This window comes from Podarcis gaigeae, assembly GCF_964106915.1.
Source record: "Podarcis gaigeae genome assembly, chromosome: 1".
Taxonomy (NCBI): Eukaryota; Metazoa; Chordata; class Lepidosauria; order Squamata; family Lacertidae; genus Podarcis; species Podarcis gaigeae.
In genome coordinates this window covers 84,240,778-84,262,880 of record NC_139678.1, presented here as the reverse complement: position 1 = coordinate 84,262,880, position 22,103 = coordinate 84,240,778, and the positions used below count along the sequence as shown (strand labels likewise).

The 22,103-nt window shown below is 47.2% G+C and overlaps 1 protein-coding gene across 1 annotated transcript; it reads right to left on the bottom strand.

The window, feature by feature from the left end:
• Positions 1–1,891: 1,891 nt before the first annotated feature.
• RAB15 (RAB15, member RAS oncogene family) lies at positions 1,892–21,556 on the bottom strand. The gene is made up of 7 exons (XM_083727785.1): positions 21,014–21,556; positions 13,105–13,165; positions 11,258–11,318; positions 9,309–9,386; positions 7,953–8,042; positions 6,602–6,667; positions 1,892–5,830 (listed from the first exon to the last, which is right to left on the bottom strand). The coding sequence occupies exons 1-7, from the start codon at positions 21,135–21,137 to the stop codon at positions 5,672–5,674; spliced, it is 639 nt and encodes a 212-aa protein (XP_083583911.1). The 5' UTR covers positions 21,138–21,556; the 3' UTR covers positions 1,892–5,671.
• Positions 21,557–22,103: the final 547 nt, after the last annotated feature.

Genomic DNA, 22,103 nt, shown 5'->3' with positions numbered 1-22,103 from the left:
GAACAAGTATTATGACAAAACAATGGCATGCCTCCAGTGCCCTCATCCCAAAATGAGACCCGGCCCAGTTAACTCCCCTGAAATGTCTCATGGTTCAATGAAGTAGGGGTGGCATTACAGTATCTATCATGTCTTGTGTCAACCTAGAATAGATGCAAACCTTTCTCATAATAGTTTTTTTATTGACTGCTGAGGTCTGTTCTGAGAATTATAGCAGTGTTTTGAAAGGAAAAAAGAAAAATTACTTCCACTGCTGCAATGCACGTCCCCTTTCCAAAAACAGCTTGATAATGAAAACCTCTAATGAGAATCCTGCTTCTCCTGCCACGAGGAGGAGCAGGCTGAATTATTAACAGCTGGATCAGATTCCCTGTAAGCTCAAGTAGAGGAAGCTGGGGCATGTAACCAAAGTACAGAGATCAGATCATTTTCTGTAGCAGAGGAGGGAAGGGATACAGGGCCACTCCACCAGCACAGTTCAGACACCAGCAACTCTTGGCTCCTTCCAGTAAAGTGTATCTATCCTAGCTGGCCCTTAGAAGAACGGGTACTTGAGCTTGCTTATTTCCTTTTCCCTCCTGATCAGTTTTCATTTTGTGTTGTGTCTTTTAGAGTGTAAGCCCGAGGACAGGGATTGTCTTGTTTTTATGGATCTGCAAGATGCGCTCTGGGAGCTTATTACTATTTTGCTGATGAGCAGAACAACAATAAAAAAGAATATAGGATGGAGGACTTATCTTAATGCAAGCTACCTCAGTGCCTCAGCAAAGCAGTCTAAGAACATGAAAAACACAAAGAGCTCCAAACAGCTACATCAACCATGTGAAATCTGTCTATACTAGACTACGAAACCAGATTCACACCCCTGCTGCCTGAATTGAGTGCATCAAATAAGGCAGACAGCAATACAGGCTTAGGGCCAGCTCAACGTTCTTGTGTACACCTAGCTAAAACATAGCCTAAAAGCCTTGCTGGGTGAGGCCAAAGGCCCATCCTGTTCTCACACTATAGGAAGCCCATACACAGGTCCTGAGTGTGATGGGACTCTTCCCACTTGTGATTCCCTGCAGCTGGCATTCAGAGGCACACTGCCTCCACCAGAGGAGGTAGAACATGTTCTGAACATCCATTGTCCAACAGCAGGTGTAGCTACTGTAGGAAAACCTACAACATGATTTCACTCTATTGAGAGACTATGGAGTGTGGAGGAAACTCTGGATGACGACTTGTTTGCTCTTCCTCTAAATTTGTACTGTTGCAGGATTTAAAGATAGAGGGAGATAGGGTTTAACAACATGCCACTATCCTGCAGCATCTGTTTGAAAACATCTAAGCTGTGGTCCTCCTGTTGACCCACAACTTCTATCACCCCTGGAGACTGACTATGCAGACTAGGGCCCAAAAGGTGTTCAGAAACATCTGGCAGACTACAGATTCCCCACCCAAGTAAATTGATGCAGAGAGTAGCAGGCAGCTTGAGATCTTGCAGTCTCCTTTTGAAGGAGGGATTTTATATTCCTCGCTAAAAATAGCTGCAAATACATATAATGTTCACTCCAGGACTCTGCCAATTCCAGGTGGTCCCATGTGGGCAGAACTAATCCTTGCTTGTCGCAATTTTTCTGGACAAACGCTGGTTGCACTGATGCACGTGCCAAGCTACATCCGTTCCACCCCTGGTTTGCTTCTTCGGCTCCTTTCTTGTGCAACTGAGCCCATTTGCAGCATGAATTAAACATAGCTCTATTCTGATTGTGTTCTCTACATAGGGAAGCATTTGCTGTTTGACCTCCTGGATTTCACTTCAAGTGAGATTCTTAGCAGCAAGACAGCTTCTTCGTTGCAGAGGACCGGGTTAGCCACCCAGCAAGGAACTAGAGCAGCCACCAAGCACTTTGAGAATCTTTATTTTTGTAAAGATCTTTCTTGTTTAAAATCATGAGTTACAATGACAGGCCATACAAGGAAACCCAGTCAGAGTGCAAAGTCCACAAATTACAGACACAGCAGAGGATTCAGAAAGTTCTAAGTTTGGCTGGATCCCATGACAAGTTTATATGCAACGGTGTCCGCTACAGACAGAATGATCCGTGACTCAACAGGACGGAGGCAGCCTCAGAATACTGGAGAGTGCTAGATTCCCAGACTCATTCTCCCTTCCCCAAGCACTGGCCTGAAACCAAGAAGCACTTTGTGGCCTCCTGAGAGCACCACTCCAATCTGCACAGAGAAAAATCAGCATTGATTAGGGAGCTTTTCTTGCACTGAAAGAGTTGTCTTAATGACCCAGAATGCACACCGTTAGTGTGGCTCGTTTTGCTCAGTGTTGGGAGCCAGAGGCTTCGTCAACCACTTGTTTGCGAGTTCAACCCAGTTAAGAGGCCATTGCTGACTCTACACAATAAGACTCCAGCTCACGCCATAAGCAAGGCAAAGAGCTCCTCACCTGTTCCCCTTTCTGGTCTTGTGTGTTGTGAAGATTACATTGGAGTCTAGTAGTTTGTGCGTTATAGTTAACAGCATCAGCAGCCCAGCTTCTATTATATTGGTGGGATATGGTCTTAGATCTTAGGTGGAGCAAGCGGCGCCGATGTGATGCTGAATTGCAGCAGGCAAGGAAGAGCTACAGTGGGGACATCTTTGGGCCCTCCTAGCTTGCAGAGCCAGAGATACTGGGAAGCCTCCTCTGCTCATTTCAGGGACAGAATGACATCCCTCTCTTCGATCCTTTCAGACAGACCACCTTGAGGGCAGCTCTAGCAACAGAGCTTTAAAGAACTGGGTGCAAGAGACAGCCAGGAACCAGCTGAGACAACCACTCTCTGCAGGCAGCTAGCTAGCCACTGTTGTTTTTTGTTTCCCAGTTGCACTGAGAACATGCCAAGTGAGTTATTCCACATTTCTCATCACACTTATGCCGTAGCATGGCAGTTCTGCATGCTGCCACAGGCCTTCCACGCTGTAGGTTTAAGTGGTCGTGCAAACCTGCTTTCTGCACTCACAGCATGCCCATTCACCTTGGGTGCAGTGCAATCCAGTCAGAAAACAGGAGCGGGGGCTGGGTGTGGGGAGAGAAGACAACACAGGCCACATAGACACTCTGTGCAAGGATTGGCCTTCAGTCTTCATTCCAACCTCCTAACAAGCTAGGCAGACCAAAGCCAGCAAGGCCTCAACCAATCAGCCCAACAGAGTTTGGGCTTACAAAAGAGACAAAAAAAGCTCTTCCTTTGCTGTGGCCCATCCATTTCCCTCAGTCTCTACATGGCTCCTCTCTCAGCACAAAGATGCCTAGTTCCCCACCTGCACAAGTCCTCGTTTCTTTGCATTTTCACCTGTTCTGACAGAATTTGGGTCCTACTACATCATGGCTGGGAGGAAGCTTTGGTGCTCCAGGTGTTGTTGGATTCCAGCTCCCCTCATACTGTCACAGCCAGCACGGCCCTATGGTCAGACATGGTGGGAGTTGTAGTTCAAAAACTAAACAGGCTACCAGCTACGTGTGTCTCTAATTGGTGTCTACAATATCTCCAGCTTCACACTAGGTCTTGCAGGAAGCGGTCCCTTGTGGTCAAGCCGTTTCGTGCCTCTTTCTTCCCAGACCCTGGGACTGGGGTCTTCCTAGGGGACTGTGGCTACAGGAGAGCTGCTCCTGCCAACAGCAGGCACTGTGTGTAGAACTCCACTGTTTCCCCCTTACATTTCCAGTGGCTTGATACCTGTTCAAACCCACCCAGCACAAAGAAAGAGGTAAAACTGGTGGTTTTGAGAATGGAGCCTTTTTTGGAAATGCAAGGCACCCTTGCTTTCAGGACAGCCAACTTTATTCCCGCTACTATCCTTCCTCTCCTTCACTGGGTAAAAATATTTTTCATCTGCTCTGAGACAGAAAGTCAACAACCAACTGGAGGAGGAAGAGGAAAAACGAGCAGGGAAATGTAGATCAGTCTGCTCTCTGGTATGACCCGGCTAGGGAAGCGCAGATCATCACATGGATATAAGAACCATTTTCTATCGCTCAAATGGATCGTGCCTAAGTCCCACCCCCTCCATCAAAGGCAGCCTCTGTAGGCAGCAGGAGGACTTATGCACCGCCATCCCACCCAGAAAGCCTCTGGTTGACACCCATCCTTTCTAGATCCGCAAATGTAGCCCATTGCTGGCATGTACGTAGGAAGGGAAAGGAGTCTTCGCCTCCCCAAGGTGTTGGCACGCAGGGAGCAGCTACTCTGGAGCAGGCAGGCGTATATAGATTAGAATTACCATGGCATACTGCCAGGTGTCTTTAGGCCTCCCCCGCCAAGCATGTCAAGGCGAGAGGGGGATGCTGGTACAACATGCAGGCAGGCAGGCTGGTTTCAGTTTGCTCGGATCAAGCCATGTTAAGCAGCACATGGCAAAAGAACCAAATAAATTGGATACCCTGGAATCTATCAGGCTGAGCTTCCAAGGAAATTCCTTCTGTGGAGGAACTTCTAAAAAGAGCCCACGAAAGGGCCTTGAGCAACTTCTTACAGGTTGGACCTCAAGAGTGAGAAGAAACAAATGAGGGAAGGCTCTATGCACAGATTACAGTGTGTTTCCATAACAGCGCTTTGGTGAATAGTTGGGAAAGTCATTCCAAGGGGGCTCTCAAAGCCAGTTCTGCACAGGTGACACAGATAGGGTGGGCTCTCTGCCTCCATTGGTGCAAGGATATAGGCTAAGCGGGTGCCTGATGTACCTGCACCACCAAAGATACCCAAGGGGAGCCAAGCGAAGATGCCCTACAAAATTTTCGAGTAAATAATAGTAGGCAAGGATTTTGCTTGGTGTGCAAGACAAGGCTACAAGGAGTTACAAAATAGGAGCCTAGTTTTGCCTGGGAAGAAGCAAACATTCTTTGCAGCTGGTAAGGCGAGTCTGAATTTAAAGCCCCAAATTTCCATCATCCTACCCCTTTCCCAGCAGGGCTAGAGATGCCACTGTGCACTTTGGAACAAGCCCCAATTTGGCGAGGTGCCGTGGTGAGAGGTCTTTTTTAACAACAACCTCCAGGCAGCCAGGTATGTACAAGACACTGTATCCAATACAGCCGCAAAGCCCCAACCCTGCACAAAGCTGTGCAGGCATTAGGGCAGATGCTGAAATGGCAAGGCAATGTATGGGGGGGCAGGGGGCGGATACAAACGGTCAAGCCTTCCGCAGGCTTGCTATTGAGGGTGTGCAAGCAAACGGTCTGTCTGGAGGAGAGTGAATGAAGCAGGACATTCCTCCCTCCTTGAGCGCCCTGTTCTCAGAGGACAGGCCTAGTTGCACCCAGGCACAGAACCCAACAGGCTCAGCTGCCCTCTGGAAAAGGGCAAGGCTGCAGAGCACCTGGAGGTTGAGAGGCTGCTGAATAGGCCTCGGCTGCTGCAATCGCCAACCACAGCTCTTCCGCAAAGGTGGCGGGGTGATGTTCTGCATATTGTGAGCCCCCCCGAAGAGAGATTTGGATCCAGGGAGTTTGGGGGAACAACAGAAATCACCAATCAAGGAGAAACACCAGGAAATCCAAAGAGGATCCAGCAGGGCAGAGAGTGGGCAGGCAGGCAGGCAACCAGAGACCAAAGAGATGGAGCCCTCTCTAGGTGGCAGCCTCTCTGCCTGCACTGGGGGACAGAAGAAAAGGAAGAGCACTGGGAGGCTTTCAGCACCAGCAGGTCTTGGGGGAGTGCTCTGTGCCCTCTGGCTTGCTTGCCTCTTCCTCCAGCTCAACCAGGTTCAGTTCATCAGCCGCATACGTACGGAGTCCGTCCAGCTCCTTCTTGTGGGCCTGCAGGACCAGCTCTGTCAGACGAGTGAAAGACTGAAAGAGATGAGGGTTGTTGGTTGTTGTTTTTTTAAAAAGTGAGGTTTAGTACATAGCTTTAGATCAGCAAACAAGTCTACACAAGTTACTAGCTCACAATGTATTTACTAGTGTGCTTGGGTGCACATGTCTAAATGTTTTAGACATTTGAGGTAGATTAAAAAAAACACAAAAAACTACTTCTCAAACTTTCAGTTTGGTTTCCCACTTGGTGGCAATTTTTATTTGCTACATGCAAGAGTCAACTTACAATCCAGTTTTAAGCAGGAGAGTTATGTGCATTTTAAATATGTCCCACTGAGATCAACAATGGCTCCTGCTCCATCTATGTATGAGTTTTGACACTAACTGCTAACATTATCACACATAGGGGAGTATCCAATGGACCCCATTTTTGCCAATTCTGCTGCCCACTGTAGCCCACTCCTGAGGGTTTAGAGACCATCCAGAACAGGTATGGGATATGGCACGAAAGGCTACAGTAGATGGGGGGTGGGGTGAACCCAGATACACCACCGTACATAAGTGTAAGTACTTCTGAGACTAAATAAAATATATATGTTACATTTGCAACAATATATGGTGCAACTTTGCTTTCTCTCCCAAAGGTGAGGTGCCGACTGGCTGCTATGGTCAAAAACTACAGGTGAGCTCAAGGATTTTCCACCATGAACTCTCTTTTGTTCTGTATCTCCACTTGCTCTGCAAAGGTGATACACTGGCTGCAAAGCACCAGACACCTGGAAGTTCCATATGCAGAGTTCTTACCTCTTTGATGTTTACGTTGGTGCAGGCACTTGTTTCATAGAAATCCATGCCATACTCCTTGGCCAGCTGGAAGACAGAAGTTCCGACAGCTTTACATACAGGTAGAATAGTGACTGTCAATAGATTGTACAGATAGATCTGAAGAAACTAGAACATTCTTACATCACCACCTCCAAGACTGAGAAGATAACTTGTATTATTATTTTTTTAAAAACAGGCTAGGTAACATCTGAAGTTTCTGAATGGGGGAAAAGAGCACTGTTACAGGCATAGCGTGTCTCTCTGATTAACCAGGGCTGGAAAAACTAGTAGAATGAAGTCCAGCTCCAGACCCCAGTGCCATCTCTAATATAAACAGTGACCCGGGAACGCTGTAAAACAGAGCTTGTCTATGCCAGAAGGAAACTAGCTTCCAGAACCCATTTCCACAAGTTCCTGGACATTGACAAAATTTAACTGCTCCTACCATCTAGTTTTCTAGATCAGACTCTGCCCTAGTTTCCACCCACAGCAGATGAGGCAATCAACCTGTTCCTGACTATACCAGATTATGTGGGGGTCCCCCACAACTGCATGTGCTTCTGAACAACAACAACAGAAATTATCCTATAGCAAGAAGGGTTCCTGACAATGCCATTGTCTTATAGAGAGGAATTTGGTTGGAGAGGTGTATGGGGCAAGATCCAAACATATGAGGCCCCCTTTGCCGTTTGAAGTGGTACCGTGTGGAACAAGTTGGCTTCAATCAAACATAGGTTCCTGAATAATGCCCTCCCCAGAGCCCAATAAGTTTCCCACAAGACACTAAAAATGGAGGATATGGGGGCTGCCACTACAGCCATATAAAAATGCCTGTGGTTAGTACAGCTGCCATGGAGACTGCCATTGACCAGGCCCTCGGTTAGCATTGCAGCCTGCCTGGCAAGTGGACACTTGTACGCCATACCATAACAAGGTTCTCTGGGCATCTCACAATTATTAATTACGAAAACCATTTAAAACATAAAACCATTTAAATAAAAAGCACAAACATAAATACAACGAAAGCAGAACTCACTGCACCGCCAAAGTTAAAACAGATTTAAAAAACAGAGAGGCCCAGACCACATCATTATTTACAAGGCCTGAGTGAAAAGAAACAGCTCAGTAGCAGAGCATCTGCTTTGCATATAGAAGGTCTGAGGTTCAATCCCTGTCATCTTCAGGTAGGGCTATGAGGGAGCCCTGTCTGAGACCATAGGCAGTGTAGATGGTCTGACCCACCTGGCACTGTCAGTTTTACTATATCATCTGCTATGAGTGAGGCTTAGGTCTCAAAGGAGAACAACTAGCAGCTACCCAAGAAGTTTACCTGGAGGCCTTGCTCTTTGCCTACTTGCCTCTTCTCCTCCTCGTCTGCTTTATTCCCAATGAGGATCTTCTGGACGCCATCTGGGGCATACTGGAGAGAAGGGAGAGACTTTAGCCCATCCCAATCAGCACAGATTAGAAGCAGCATAGTTAAAAGCTGAGCTGTACGGCACTGTTCAGACTTGGGATTGTCAAATGCACCATTCCTGTTGCCTTTTAACTGTTGCACAGGGCAGAGAATTTTCATAGCAAATGGCTTCTTCCACCGCTGCAACACAAACATCTGGAAAATGGCAGCGCCCAACGCATTTCTGATCTTAACAAAGCAATTAAAAGAATCGCAGTATGGTCTTACAGAAAACAGGGCTTCCATAGACCAAAGTCAATCAAAGAAACAGGGCAGCTAGAAAATTCCCCCCAAACCCAGGGGCCAACAGAGTTGATCGCACATGTCCAACAGCATCTCCTTCAGTCCAGACCTGTTCATCTCCCCGTTAAGTTCACTGCAAAAGCAGCAGATTATTCCAGTGCCAGTTGTGGCAGAGTGTTAAGAGTCACCATGTCAAAATGGGCACCACCTTCACCAGCCCAGTGCCTCCAGGTGTTCTGGACCGCAACTCTCATCAGCCCCAGGACTGGCTGGGGCTGATGGGAGTTGTAGTCTCAACACATTTCGAGGGCACCAACCTGGCAAAGGCTCATCTATAAAAATTCCCTAACAGTGTAAAGGCAGAATGTATGTGCACAAGGACACAAAGTTAGCACCCTGGCAGTATCCAAGATGCCTCCATCAGTTATTCAATAGCAGTGTATTTTATTTATTATTACATTTATATACGTAGCCACCTATCAATAAATATTCACTGGATGGTTTACATGCAAAACAACATAATAGTTATTATTAAAAAATAAAGAACAGTCTTTTGTTGCAGCAGAGATGGCATAATACAGCTCAGATTTAAAACTCGGTTAAGGTTTATTAGATGTTCTTCTAGTCCCTGCATAATCTTCTAGTTAGCACTTGCTAAATACTGAGGAGCTTACACAAGGTATAAGTCCTTTTACAGGAAATAAGGACACCCCAAAAGTGTTATGCCTTTTTCAAGGACATCCGGACTGTCTGTTGAATTCCCAAGGCTATTTTAATCCTACAATCTCTAGATAAACCAAGCACCTAAGCCAAACGTGCTATTTCTCTGTTTGAACAAGGTTTCTCAAGACAAGAGAGTGCATGTATATACACACACAGGCCTTGAGCAGGAGCAGTTCATCCGATTTTGCCATGGCAACTTCTCCCACACTGGGGCCAACAGTCCCCAACAATAGGGGGAAGAAGCAGGGAGACCTCCTTGCTTACCTCATCTACATCACTGGCCCATTTCATGATGTGCTGGTATGAGCGCTCACTGCTGATGTCATACACCAAGAATATCCCCTGGGGAGAGAACCAGGTCAAGAAAACAGAATGGAGTAAAACGTGCAACATAAACCCAAAAGTGAAATGACTTCTACTTACAGGGAAGGTGTGTGTGTAATTGTTAATTTAATAGGACATTCCCTATGCACCCTCTGCCCAGGAATTATGCTGGAGGGTTGAAGAAGAGGAACTAGACATTTGGGGATTATTCTTTCTTCTGTCCTGTTAGATTCTGCATGCATCTGCATGTAGGCCAAGCTCATTGTGAAACCTTCATGGCAGATGTGGCCTTTAACTACTACCGATAAACCAAAAGCATTTGTGTTTTGACAGTTGTTCCTACAAGATTGTTACAGAGCAGGCTGCCACCATACTAGATAACAGACAACTGTTTAATGAATATGTCAGTCTTTCCCCCTGGGGACCTGGCTAATCAGTCTGCATTCCCTGCAGAAATACAGCAGGCTTCTTTGGCTGCACTTTTACTAAACGCTCCTTATACACTAGGCTTCATGTCTCAGAGATCTAGCACCACTATGGCTCAGGGCATCAAACGGCAGGCAACAGGTGACCTACAGGCAGCAGTCAAGGGGCACAACATTTACCGTATTTTTCCATCTATAAGACGAGCTTTTTTACCCAATTTTTTAGGTCTTAAAACATGGGTTGTCTTATCCATGGAATATAGCAAATAAATATATAAATAAATACGGAACTTGCTCTAGCAGTTTCAGCTCCTAGTAGTGGCAAGCCGTGGGGCCTCTGTAGTCTGCTTGCCTCCTCCCACTCTGCCCGCCCTACAGCGGGGAGGGGGGCTGTAGGCAATCCGTTTTTGCCGTGCAGTGTCTTCATGCAGCTCCATTTGTGTGCGGGTGACGCAACATTACACAGGAGGAGCGCGGCGATTGAAGTAATATCCCCCCACCCACCGTGCCTTTAACATCAGTGAAATATTGCACCTTGCACTCCTTCTGTGTAACGTTGCGCCACCCGCACACAAATGGAGCTGCGCAAAGACAAAACAGGTCACACACACAGCCTCCCCCACGCAGCCTCTGCCCCACGGGAAAGGCGCGGAGGGGAGAGATATCTTGATCACTGCAGCCAGCGCCTTTCCCTGGAGCATTATCAGTCTGCTTGCCTCCTCCCACTCTGCCCACCCTACAGGCAGAGGCTGCGTGGGGAAGGCTGCATGCAATCTGTGGATTTTTGGACTCCTTTCTCATGGGCCAACATCACTGCATTTTATGCACCAAGCTAGCATCAGTAACACTAAATTCCTAAAGTATGCAGCTTGTCTTCAGCCCTTGAGGCCATCTGACATCCCCAACCCGGGACTGCTGGCTTGCTGCCTTTCAATTTAGCTGAGGTTTAATGCTGGGACCCTTTCTGTGTTCCAGTGCTAACCTTTGTAGAGCATTAGCCCCAAAGTTGTGTGTCTCTCTCTGTGTCTGTCTCCAAGTAGGAACTTATGGTCTGGATTCAACTAAGTTGTTGCACTTGCAGAAGCTACTGCAACAAGATCCACTGGTGCAACAATACTACCCCCTCCTCTCCATGTGCCCCCCCAATTCTGCTTCGGAGGGTAGGGAAAACCCCTAGAATAGTGCATGGGTGAAAGGGAGGCGAGATTCAATTCAGCAGGATGATCTCCTTAGCACAATGTCTAATTCAACTCAATATCAAAAAATGGAGAGAATGTCCACCTCTGTCAGGTCACCTCCATGAATTTTGGTTACACTATGCTTGTATCTCTGGCAACAGATGAAGATGTCAGAGAAATAGCACTGAGTCCAATGCTGGGACAATTCCTGCAAAAGTCAGCTAGTCCTTCCCAGGTCTCTCCATGCTTTTTGTGCTACTTCTAGTCTAGGAGAAAACAGTTTTACCTGGGCTCGCCTGTAGTACTGCTTCGTGATGGTCTGGTATCGCTCCTGACCTGCAGTGTCCCTGGAACAAAAGCAGATGTCATTAGAGTTACTACAAGTTACACACAGACTGAGGGCCATGCACTGCAATTTTTATCCACATGATCCATCTGGACTGCAGCAGAGTTGGCGCTCACATGGACAAGGGAATTATTATCATCAGCTATTGGGTTGTATCCAGCACTGCCCATTAGTGAGTGGAACAGACTTCTGCTTATGAAACAGGACTTCACCATCCTCTCCTCCCTGCTGCAAAATCAGCACTGGAGGGTTGGGATAAGCTCCAGAGCAGATTTTGGCATGGGGCAGGGGGGAAGGGGCTGCAAGGAGAGGAGAGGAAGGTGAAATCCTGTTGTGCAAGCTGAGGTCTCCTTGTGCACTGCTGGGATTCTGCTAATCGTTTCCAAAGTGATTAAAGAACAAAAGAGCCACTACCCACAGGCTTACAAACTAAGATCCATGATGCAAGAGGACAAAGGAAGAGGAAAATAAGAAAAGTTGGGCATCAGTTCTTTAAGCATTACATAGTAGTTCTTAAGAGTGACCAGCTGGAACAGAAATAGTTCAGGGAGAAGAGGAGCCAAATGGTAACTGCCTCAGCTGATGTAATGGACTGGGCCCCGTTATCCCAAATCACCCTCTGTATTATGCAAAGTGAGCGATGGGATAGCCAGGAGCAGTTCTCAACATTGCACAAATTCCTCCTCCTCACCCCTGCTAAAGTAGCTGCCAAACACACTTCCTAACATGCAGCCTTGACTTTCTGCCACGTCAGAAGACAAGCCCAAACAGCAGATTTGTGCTAAACTGCAGTCAAGTCGTCATAAGGCATGACTAATTGTTGCTCTGCAGTATCATCTTATGACCGACTTGCTCTTTGATCCACAAATGGTCATCATCACTAATATTGTCACAAGGCAATTTCCTTGCAGTACAGGCACCCAAGAACACACAGGATCACTTCAGCTATGGAGGTTTATGCAATTTGGCTGCTCCCTGCTGGGCAGTTTTAAATCTGCTCCTGTCAAGACAATCACATCTAGGGTCTTCCCAGAAAGATGTATCATTATTTTCATGCTGACATACAACGAAGCAACCGTGTCCCATTTTAAAAAGACTTATTTTTAATTAGTTATTTGAATGCTATCTAAGACCCCCACCCCAGTATTTCACACACACACCCATTAGAAAACAACACCATAAAGTGGAAAACTTCTTGGGTCAAAGCCACTCCCCTTCTATTGCATGAAAACAGGATAAAGCACCAGTGGTGCTGGGGTAACACTAACACTACCTAAAAGAAGTAGGTTTTTCGAAATAACAACAATAATAGTTTGAAATGGCCTCTGTTGCAGTTTAGGCATGGAGCTTTAATCCACACCCCAAAAAACAGACCCAGTACCCATTCAGGCAACCACAGGAAGGCCACACTATACACATGGTATATAACAGCCTGTTACATTACTGCCCAGGAACCCAAATGGCCTCTCCCTCTCAGTCCTACTGGACCTCTCTTTGCAGATGGTGTTCAATAACCACTTATTGATTCCCTGCTATTTTTGATAATTTACCAAGTACTTCATCTGCAGAGTGCTTTACAATCTCTCTGCATGTTCACTTTACAGCAATCTTGCTGGCTGAGTTACTTGCCATTCCCATTTTACAGATAAAAGAACTGAGGCTGAGAATGGGCAACTCGCCAAAGTTCTCACAATGTATTCACAGCAAGGAACTCTTATCTAGTTTCCCAGATCCAGAGTTCAGCTGTCTGTCCGAAGATCTACATTGCAATAGCTAAAATCACTTACCAGATCTGTATTCGGACCTTAATGCCATCTACTTCTATAGTCTTCATTTTAAAATCGACTCCTGTGAATAACAAAAGCAAAAGATAAGTTACAAGGGCAACGCCATCCCTACCCAGTAGATTCTGCCGAGTGTAATTAGGTTATGTGATGTTTAGAACATATATATGGAGACCCACAAATATCCGTGTACGTGTTTCTCACGTGCAGCATCTTCTTTGGGCTTGATTCAACGGAGTCCCGCTAGCAGAAGATTGTGCAAGTCCTTCTATTAGCGCAACACTGCTCCCCCCCCCGTCCAAAAATTGGCTCTTAGGGAGCTCAATAGATTCCCCCAGAACAATGCTTGGGGGAAGGGAGAAGGGGGGGGGGAAATCATTCCATTTGATGAGCTGAAATGCTTGCACTGACGGAAATGCTTGCAATGCCATGGTGCTACATTGAACTTCTTCCCCTATATCTATCTTCTCTTCAGTCTACTGCACAACCTCCCCACAATGTGAATATGCAAACAACATTCACATACACAATCTAAGAGTAGATCACCATTGTTAAGGAGCTGGATCCTCTCTTCTCTGCTGAACTCCTCCTCACTATCAGCCCAACCTGTCTCTGGCCTTGCCATACAGCGCTGACAGTTCTTTTAAACTTCTGAGCAGTTGACGTATTCATACAAACTCCATAACACTACAGCAGCTGAGTCAGTAGCTAGGCAGAACTCATTTTAATCAACTCAAACTAGTGCTCTCACTCTGATGGTCACCAATCTCACAGAACTACGGGGTGAACACACCAAGCAGGCCTCAGGTTGAGGTCTCAGTGTGTGGGCAAGATGTCACAGGTACTGCCAGACAGCTCACAGCTTAAACCTTTTAGGGCTTCAAAGTTTAAAACCAGCCCTTTAAAATGGGTCTACAAAGCCAGTATACTTGCTATAATATAGATGTTGTTGACGCTGACAACAGTATACCCATCAGAACTATGGCAACTGCTTTTTGGACCAGTTGAAGTTTCTAGACACTATTTAAAGGCAGCCCCGTGCAGAGTGCCTTATCTGCGTCTAGTCTGGAAATAGATCACTGTGGCTAATTTTGTCCTCTGCAGAAAGGACCACCATTGGCATACCAGCTGAAATGCTTAAGGTTACCAGATTTTTTTCAATGAATCCATGGACACTTTTCAACTTCCTACTAAATAGATGGATTTTGTAAGGGGACTGATTTGTAAATCTGGGGACTGTCCCCGGGAAACAGGGATGTCTGGAACCTTACCCTAGCTACCGACACTACTTGGGCTTCACTATTCAGCACCCAAGCCAGCAGCGTTTGCAATGTGGACCTAGGTCTTTTAGGGGAAGTGGAACCTCATATGGGGAATATCCCAGCCCACAGCACCTCCGTCTTGCCTGGATTTAACCTCTGCTTGTTCACCCTCATCCATCTCAGAATTGCCTCCAGGCACCAGTTTAGAGTTTCTAAAACCTGATATCAGAAGGTGGAAGAGAAAGACAGAGTTCCATGTCATCAACCTTTGGATGACTTCCCCCAGTAGCTTCATGCAGCTCTTAAAACGCACAGAAGACAAAACAGAGCCCTGGGGCACCCTGAAAGCCATAGGGCACAGGGCAAGATTTGCCCAACATTATCACCTGAGAACTTCCATCATGGAACAACAAGAACAAAAGTAATAAAGTGTCCACAAAGTCCAATACCCAATAGTTGACCCAGAAGGATACTATGGTTGATAGCTTTCCTGGACTTCTCAGTGGCTTTTGATACTAACAGGGTAGCATTCCTTCCTTCCATCCTCCCTCCCTCCAGAGCACATCATCCACCAGGGTGACCAAGGCTATTTCCATCCCAGAGCTGGGCCTGGCCATTGGTGGGGTTGATGACAGTTGGAGTCCAAAAACATATGGAGGGGCGCTGGCTGTCCACCTCTGGTCTAGGCCAATGTGGGGCATAAAGGAATAGTTTACTATACAATATAACATATGTTGCCTTTGCATGCTCAGCCATGGGGTGTGTGTGTGTGTGTGTGTGTGTGTGTGTAAAGTAGTATAAAAACAGGACAAGAAAATCTTACTGGAGTAGGGAACATACCCGTGAAAGGAACCATGGGAAAGTACTAGTGATTTCACCTTCATTTTGTCAGAGGCTGGAGATCTAACCTTGGTAGGCTGTGCAGCTTCAACTTACCTGTGATCCGGTCTAGATTCTTTTGAAGCCTTTTCTCCTCGTATAAGAACAACAGCCCAACTCCCCAGTTTTCTGCAGAAGAGCCAGCAAAAGCAGAAAGCACCAAAGACTCTGTGTGTTTCTTTGAAGTTTCTACTGCAGCCGCTTGCCCACACTGCTGAAGAAGCAGGTACCTTTCAGCAGCACAGGGGACTGCAAGATAAATGCCACCAAAGCGGCACACAGCTTCCTACGCAACCCGTCTTTCCAAGGTGGTGTGCCACAGCGCGATAAAGCTTGGCTGACAAAACACCTCAGCAGTAATGCATATGCCCAAACCAAGCAGCGCCTACCTGCTGCCTTGCAATATTTCTCTTCTGAGTTTGCCCTTCTTCTGTTGCAGGGCAGGGTAGAGCTAATTGAGAGTACCAGCTTTATAAGCCTTGCATGAGGCCTTCCTCATGTCAGCCATAGCTTAAATAACTGCGGCAATTGAACCCAGAAGTGAATCCATAAGACAACAATTTTTAGATCTATGACCGGGCAGGTTAGAGGCAACAAAACAGGCAGTGGCCCAATGGGAGAGCAGGTACTTTGCATGGAAAAGGCCCCAGGTCCAATCGCTGGCATCTTCAGACATGGCTGAGGGAAGTGCCCCATCTGAAAGCCTGGAAAGGTGCTGCCTATCAGGGTAGAGAAGGGAAGACCAAGGTAGGTGGACCAGTGTGAGGCAGGTTCCTACATCTACCAGTGGTTGTTAACTATGAGAAATAAATGTTAAGAGGCAGTATAGTTCCAATTATCAGAAACTGATTGCAAACCAAAAGGTGACCCTCATGCCTTGCTTATGAATTTCCTCCAGGAACCCAGCTAGCTTCTGTTGGGAGACAGGTTGCTGAACTAGATGGACACTTGGTCTGATCCTGCAAAACAAAGCCTTGCATTCTGCACAAAAAAAAGCTCCCTGATCCAAGATTAAATTTATTTTCTCCTAAGAAAATTGTGTAGCTTTCTGAGGGTGACTCACATATCGTGCACGATTCACCAAGCAGGAACAAGTTGAAAGTGATCCTTTGTACTCCGCAAGGCATTTTCTACTCGCTCTGTGGTCACAATGAGAACTTCATTAACTTAACGCAGATGAGGACTGTGTGCTTGCGTCACCGTGTGGGAGAACAGGACCGTTTTGGAAATGGTCCACTGCTGGAGAAAATATACCGTAAACTCAAGGAGGAACATATCCCATTACATAGCTATTCATACATACAAGCTACCTGGCTAAAACCGGCCATGGTCAACCTGAGTGGGTTTAAGCTCAAGCAGATCTAAGCAGGAGGTCACATGAAGAACAAGCTTTTCAAGAGAGGTGGCACTTCTGTTAACTCCACTCTTCCGCAACCCTCCTAATGTTCCATCTCAGGAGAATAGGGAAGTGGGGGCTAAAAACCCAACCTAGTGATAGTCTTCACTGCCTACTCACCTGAATGAAGACCATTTAATACCTGATTTCCCCCCTATAAAGCAGAGTGGGGGACCTGTGGCCCTCCAGATGTTGATGGACTACAACTCCTATTATTCCTTACCATTGCCATGTTGGCTGGGACTGATGAGAGTTGGAATTCTACAAGTATCTGGTGGATCCACCCCTGCTAAAAGGAGGTAATCTCCCTGTGTGAACACCATCGTGAGTAGTGTATTTTGCTACAAGCCTACAGATGGGGTAGTTAGGGCACACCCTGGAAGTGGAAGTGGCTCGGCCATTCTTTGTTTACTACCATTGTTCCCATGGTACATTTGACGGAAGCATTAGGCAGAAGGTAGGCCACGATCCACTTGGTAGATCTCTGGGTGTTTTGCAGTAGATCAGGAAGTGTTTCTCAATTGTTTGATGATAAAGGTAAAGGGACCCCTGACAACTAAAAGGCTTCCCTCACTAAATTAAAGGGACAGATAGGTAGCTGTGTTGGTCTGCCATAGTCAAAAAAAAAAAAAAAAAAAAATCCTTCCAGTAGCACCTTAAAGACCAACTAAGTCAGTTCTTGGTATGAGCTTTCGTGTGCATGCACACTTCTTCAGATACACTGAAACAGAAGTTTCCAGACCCTTCTATATAGTGAGAAGGTGGGGAGGACATAAATCGGACATCAGGAATCACAAGACAGAGAAACCAGTAGGAGAACACTTCAATCTCCCAGGACATTCTATACAAGATCTCAAAGTAGCTGTTTTACTACAAAGGAATTTCAGAAATAGACTGGAAAGAGAAGCTGCTGAATTGCAACTTATCACCAAACTTAAAACCATGGAGAAACCTGGTCTGAACAAAGACCTTGGATTCTTATCTCATTATACATGACAAAGCCATTTTTCACCTTTTCACCCCTTGCTTTTTCCTGTAAGACCTATTACAGTCGTTAAGAGTCGTCAACAGGCTCATCACAGCTATCTGCCAATCACCCATTCCCACCACCCTTCTGAGTAATACCCCTCCCCAACTTCTCACTATATAGAAGGGTCTGGAAACTTCTGTTTCAGTGTATCTGAAGAAGTGTGCATGCACACGAAAGCTCATACCAAGAACTGACTTGGTTGGTCTTTAAGGTGCTACTGGAAGGAATTTTTTTTTGTTTAAATTAAAGGGCTTGAACAAAGAAACCTTGTGGGGAAACCAGGAATGGATTTTTGCCCTGGACTGAATATGTGCTTGATTCTTAATGTGTGTCTGCCTTCCTGAAGCACTATTTTACACTTGGCTTCAGTTGGTGACCCTCAGGATTCTACAAATTGTAATAAAGCTTAAAGCCTGCACACTGGCTAGATAAGTTACTGGAAGAATCAGTGACCTATTGGAGGATATTAAGCAACTGGAGAAGCAGAAGAGAAGAGAGACTCTGTAACATATGGATGCAAATGCATATCACGAGTGAGGAATTGGGTGAAATTTGGAAAAGCATGATTTACAAGAAATCATGGGACTAAGCAGAAAACCTTGCTTTCTTAGCACCAGAAGTTCCAAGAAAGCTTTTGAAAACCAGAGCTTTATTTCTGTATGGACAATTTTCCTTTTCATAAGTTTGCTAGTAACAATGGGTGCCAACTGCAAACAAATATTATGCTTCTCACTTTCCAGATTGATTCCATCATAAGCTTGCAAACTGACCAAATACTCAAATCTGAAATTAAAAGCTTCAATACTAATGCCCAACCCTCTTTCCCCCGCACATGCATGTTGGCCTTACTTGCAAGTCCTATACCTGATAAGGGCTTCAGAGCGCCTTCAGATGGAGTTGTGTCAATATGGACATGCCCCAAAGCAGCTTTCTTCTCAAGCTGCCAGCCGCTGAATGCAAGCCTGAGGAATCCAGCCATAGCTGGGGAGCTTCAGGCCCGGAGCCCAAATGCAGCCAATCACTCCTCTCTATATGGCACCTTCGCTCCCCAGGCCACACCCCTAACCCTCCCGGCTTCACACTTTCCTTGAATACTTTTGACTGCCTGGAATGTGTCTTTGAAACCTGCATTGCCTTTTGCTTGCCTGGATGGAGGATAGAGAATGTGTGCACAAACTAACTTATTGTATAGATGTAAAATTTGCTTTTGTTGCTCCACCCACCTTGGCCTCTGGCCCCACCCACTGGCATGTGGCCCCTGGACAGTTGCCCAGAAGGGAATGTGGCCCTTGGACTGAAAAAAATGTCCCCCACCCCTGCTATAGGTTATGCATGCCTAGCACAATGGTAGAAACGAATGGTTTCTACAGGAAAACATCAACACGTTGCCCTCGGCAGGCAAAGTCAGAGGCAGGTGGGGAAGCTCAGCCACAGCCTTCTTTTACCACATTTCAGGCAATGCTTCGTTATCTCACCACCACCCAAAAAAATCCTGCACGATCTACAAGTTATTTTTGGACGTTCGCTACATTTCTAAAAATGAAAGGCACACCTTCTAGTAGTCACACCTTCTGAGATGATAGCTTTGTGCCTAATTTCAGAACTGTGGGGCCTGACTGAGGTCATTCTCTGGGAACCTCCATTCATGTTTTAAAAGGTCCCTTTTTATTTAATGTGTTTCATGACCAACAGAGCTAACAGAAGAAGAGCCCTGCTGGATCAGACCAAGGCCTATTTAGTCCAGCACTCTGTTTTCACAGTGAACAACCAGATGACCATAGGAAGCCAACAAGCAGGACCCGGGTGCAACAGCATTCTCCACACCTGCAGTTTCCGGCAACTGGTATCCCGAGGCACATTGCGTCCAACAGTGAAGCCAAACCATTGGTGCAGCTGTCGTGGCAGGGGTCCCCAACATTTTGGGGTGCAAGGGCGTATTCTGAAATCTAAGAAACTGTCAAATGCACCATAAAGTACCCATTTCACAGAAGAAAAACTAGTGATGCTCAGAACTGCCCCTCAACTGGCCAAACACCAACACTCCCAATAAATAAAACAGGGGTGGAGGAGAGCAGGTAATGTATTTCCCAACCAACTAAACCCCCTTGCAAAAGCAAAAAAGAATCTCTACTGCCTTGAGCTCATTGGAGAAAAGGTGGAATATAAATGCAAAATATAAAGGCCTGGTACTACAAACAGCTAAAACACCAGTTTAGCCTATCATCTGCTCTCGGCCACTTCAGATAAGCCCTGCACATCACTCAGTAAAACAGGGCACATCCAATGTTTAGTCTCTCTTAAGGATGCTTTGCGTGTTACGTTCTGAGCTCACCAGCACGCTCCCACAAGTCACTCCTGTGTCTAAAAATAGAACGGGCTCATACAGTAGCTGCTTCCAGATTCTCAGCACACATATGTGCCTGCTAACACCCACAAAAAAAGCAGATGCTCCCAAGAAACAGGCATATTCCACGTTATGGGTTTAGGCTCACACAGGACTTATCAGAGGGCTGTTTTTTTAAGAGCCCATGAGGAGCAGACTTTATTCCCTGGGACTAGCATAGCCACCACTGGGGATTTCAGAAAGCAAAACGGGTCTGCCTTCCCTCCGGCTTTCTCTCTTCCATCCGCTCCCCACCCCCATATGACTCATGGTGTTATGCTTACCTCATATTTTCGAACAATGACGTCGCATTTATTTTCACCTTTGAGGTGAGCTGGCATTACTGCATTTAGCAGCAGCAGCAGCAGCAGCAGCAACATGTACAGTGACCGGAGAGCCCGGCGGTTATTGAACAAAAACTAGCTCCCAACACAGGCAACGCAGGAGCCAAGGCCCGGTATTGGTGCAGCATCTAACAACAGGTAACTGGAAGCAAAGGCACAGAAGGGGGACCGGGATTTCGGGGAGAAGGGGCGCTTTTCGCGATCCCTGCCTTAGTAAGGGGGTGTCAGCTTTGCTTCAGGGAGCCTGAGCCTCAGATCTGAATCGCGCGGGGCGATTCCCTCTCGGCGCTTGCTATGGGCAACGGTGCAGGTACACTCATCTTAATCCGTGCCAAAGACGCAGTGTCTTTACGCGCGATGCAACCCAGCCACCCCTCCCCCCCAGTCCAGCAGCGATGCCCCCAAGGCCGCTAATGTGACCCACGAGGTCTCCCTCCCTCCAGCCGGGCCCCCGATGATGCCCTACGAAGGAGTCGCTGCGGCTCCCTCTTGTTCGAGGGCGAATCTCGTCGGTCCTCCTCCGCCTTTGTCCCCGCTCCCGGTGGAGACGGTGGAAGAGGCCAGGCTGGCAGATCCCCCCCCCCGACTTCTCTTCCTCCCCTACCCGCCCCGGCGTACCGATGGTGGAGATGTGCGAAGGGTGGAACTCGTTGTCGGTGAAGCGGCACAGCAAGCAGGTCTTGCCCACGCCCGAGTCCCCGATGAGCAGCAGGCGAAAGAGCACGTCGTACTGCTTGGCCATGGCGGGCGCCGCTCCGGCTTCAGCCCCGCGCGGCACCCGCTGCCATCCCAGCTAAGCGCGCTCTCCTCCGCCCGCGGCGTCTGTGCGCGTCTGGGGAGAGGCAGCCCCAGCCGCAAGACCCGGCGGGCGAAGCGAGGTGGAAGGAAGGAAGGAGGGAGAACCGACGCCGACGCCTCGGCTGCTGAGATCCGCCGGGGGTGGATCTCCAGAAGAGCGGGAGAAATTGAAGGCTGCTGCTGCCGAGGCGTTGGCGCCGGGGAGGGAATCACTTCCCCGCTCTCGGAGCGCCAAGCGGGGAGGTCTGCAAAGGTGCTCCTACCGCTCCCTATTGGAGAGCGCAGGGGAAACAGAGGCGCGCAAGGCGGGCGCCTCGGACGCGCAGAATCGGGACGCAGCAGCCGGCGCTTTTCGGGAGAAATTGCCCTCGCCAGCCAGCCGGCGTGCTCGCTTTGCCCCACGTGCCTAACAACCAACAAAAGGGGCGGAGAAGAAGGGAAGGCGGCCCACTCAAATGAAGGCGAGCAGGCCAAGATGCGGCGCCAGTTGCCGAAGCCGGGACGTGACCCTGGAACACAGGCCGAGTAAGATGGGGTGAGAAGCTCGGGAGCGGGCGCAGAATCACGAGTTTCCATCGCCATCAGTGCCGGATTTACGTTTAGGCTAAACAAGTTATAGCTTAGGACCCCGCTCTCTTGGCCCCCCCCAAAAAAAAAATTAAAGAAAAAAAACACCTGGATGTACATTTCCAAAATATAAGATAAAAAACAAATAAAATAAAACCTACATGCAGTGTTTTGTGTTGTTATGGCTGCTATGATGTAAGTAATGGGCCCCGCCTGCTAGCCTGCTCCCTAAAATATCACTGGTAATTATTTCACTATCAACGTACTTCTTAACTGTATTTCACCATTAATACACTTCTTAATTATGTTTCAGTTCAACAACTACTTTGAATAGAATATATAT

Excerpts from the sequence above, each read along its gene's own strand:
- RAB15 (XM_083727785.1), bottom strand. The coding sequence starts at position 21,137 with ATGGCCAAGCAGTACGACGTGCTCTTTCGCCTGCTGCTCATCGGGGAC. Across the intron at positions 13,166-21,013 it reads TTCGCACATCTCCACCATCG|GAGTCGATTTTAAAATGAAG; the intron begins GTACGCCGGGGC and ends TGTTATTCACAG. Across the intron at positions 8,043-9,308 it reads GGGCCAGTGATGTAGATGAG|TATGCCCCAGATGGCGTCCA; the intron begins GTAAGCAAGGAG and ends CCTTCTCTCCAG.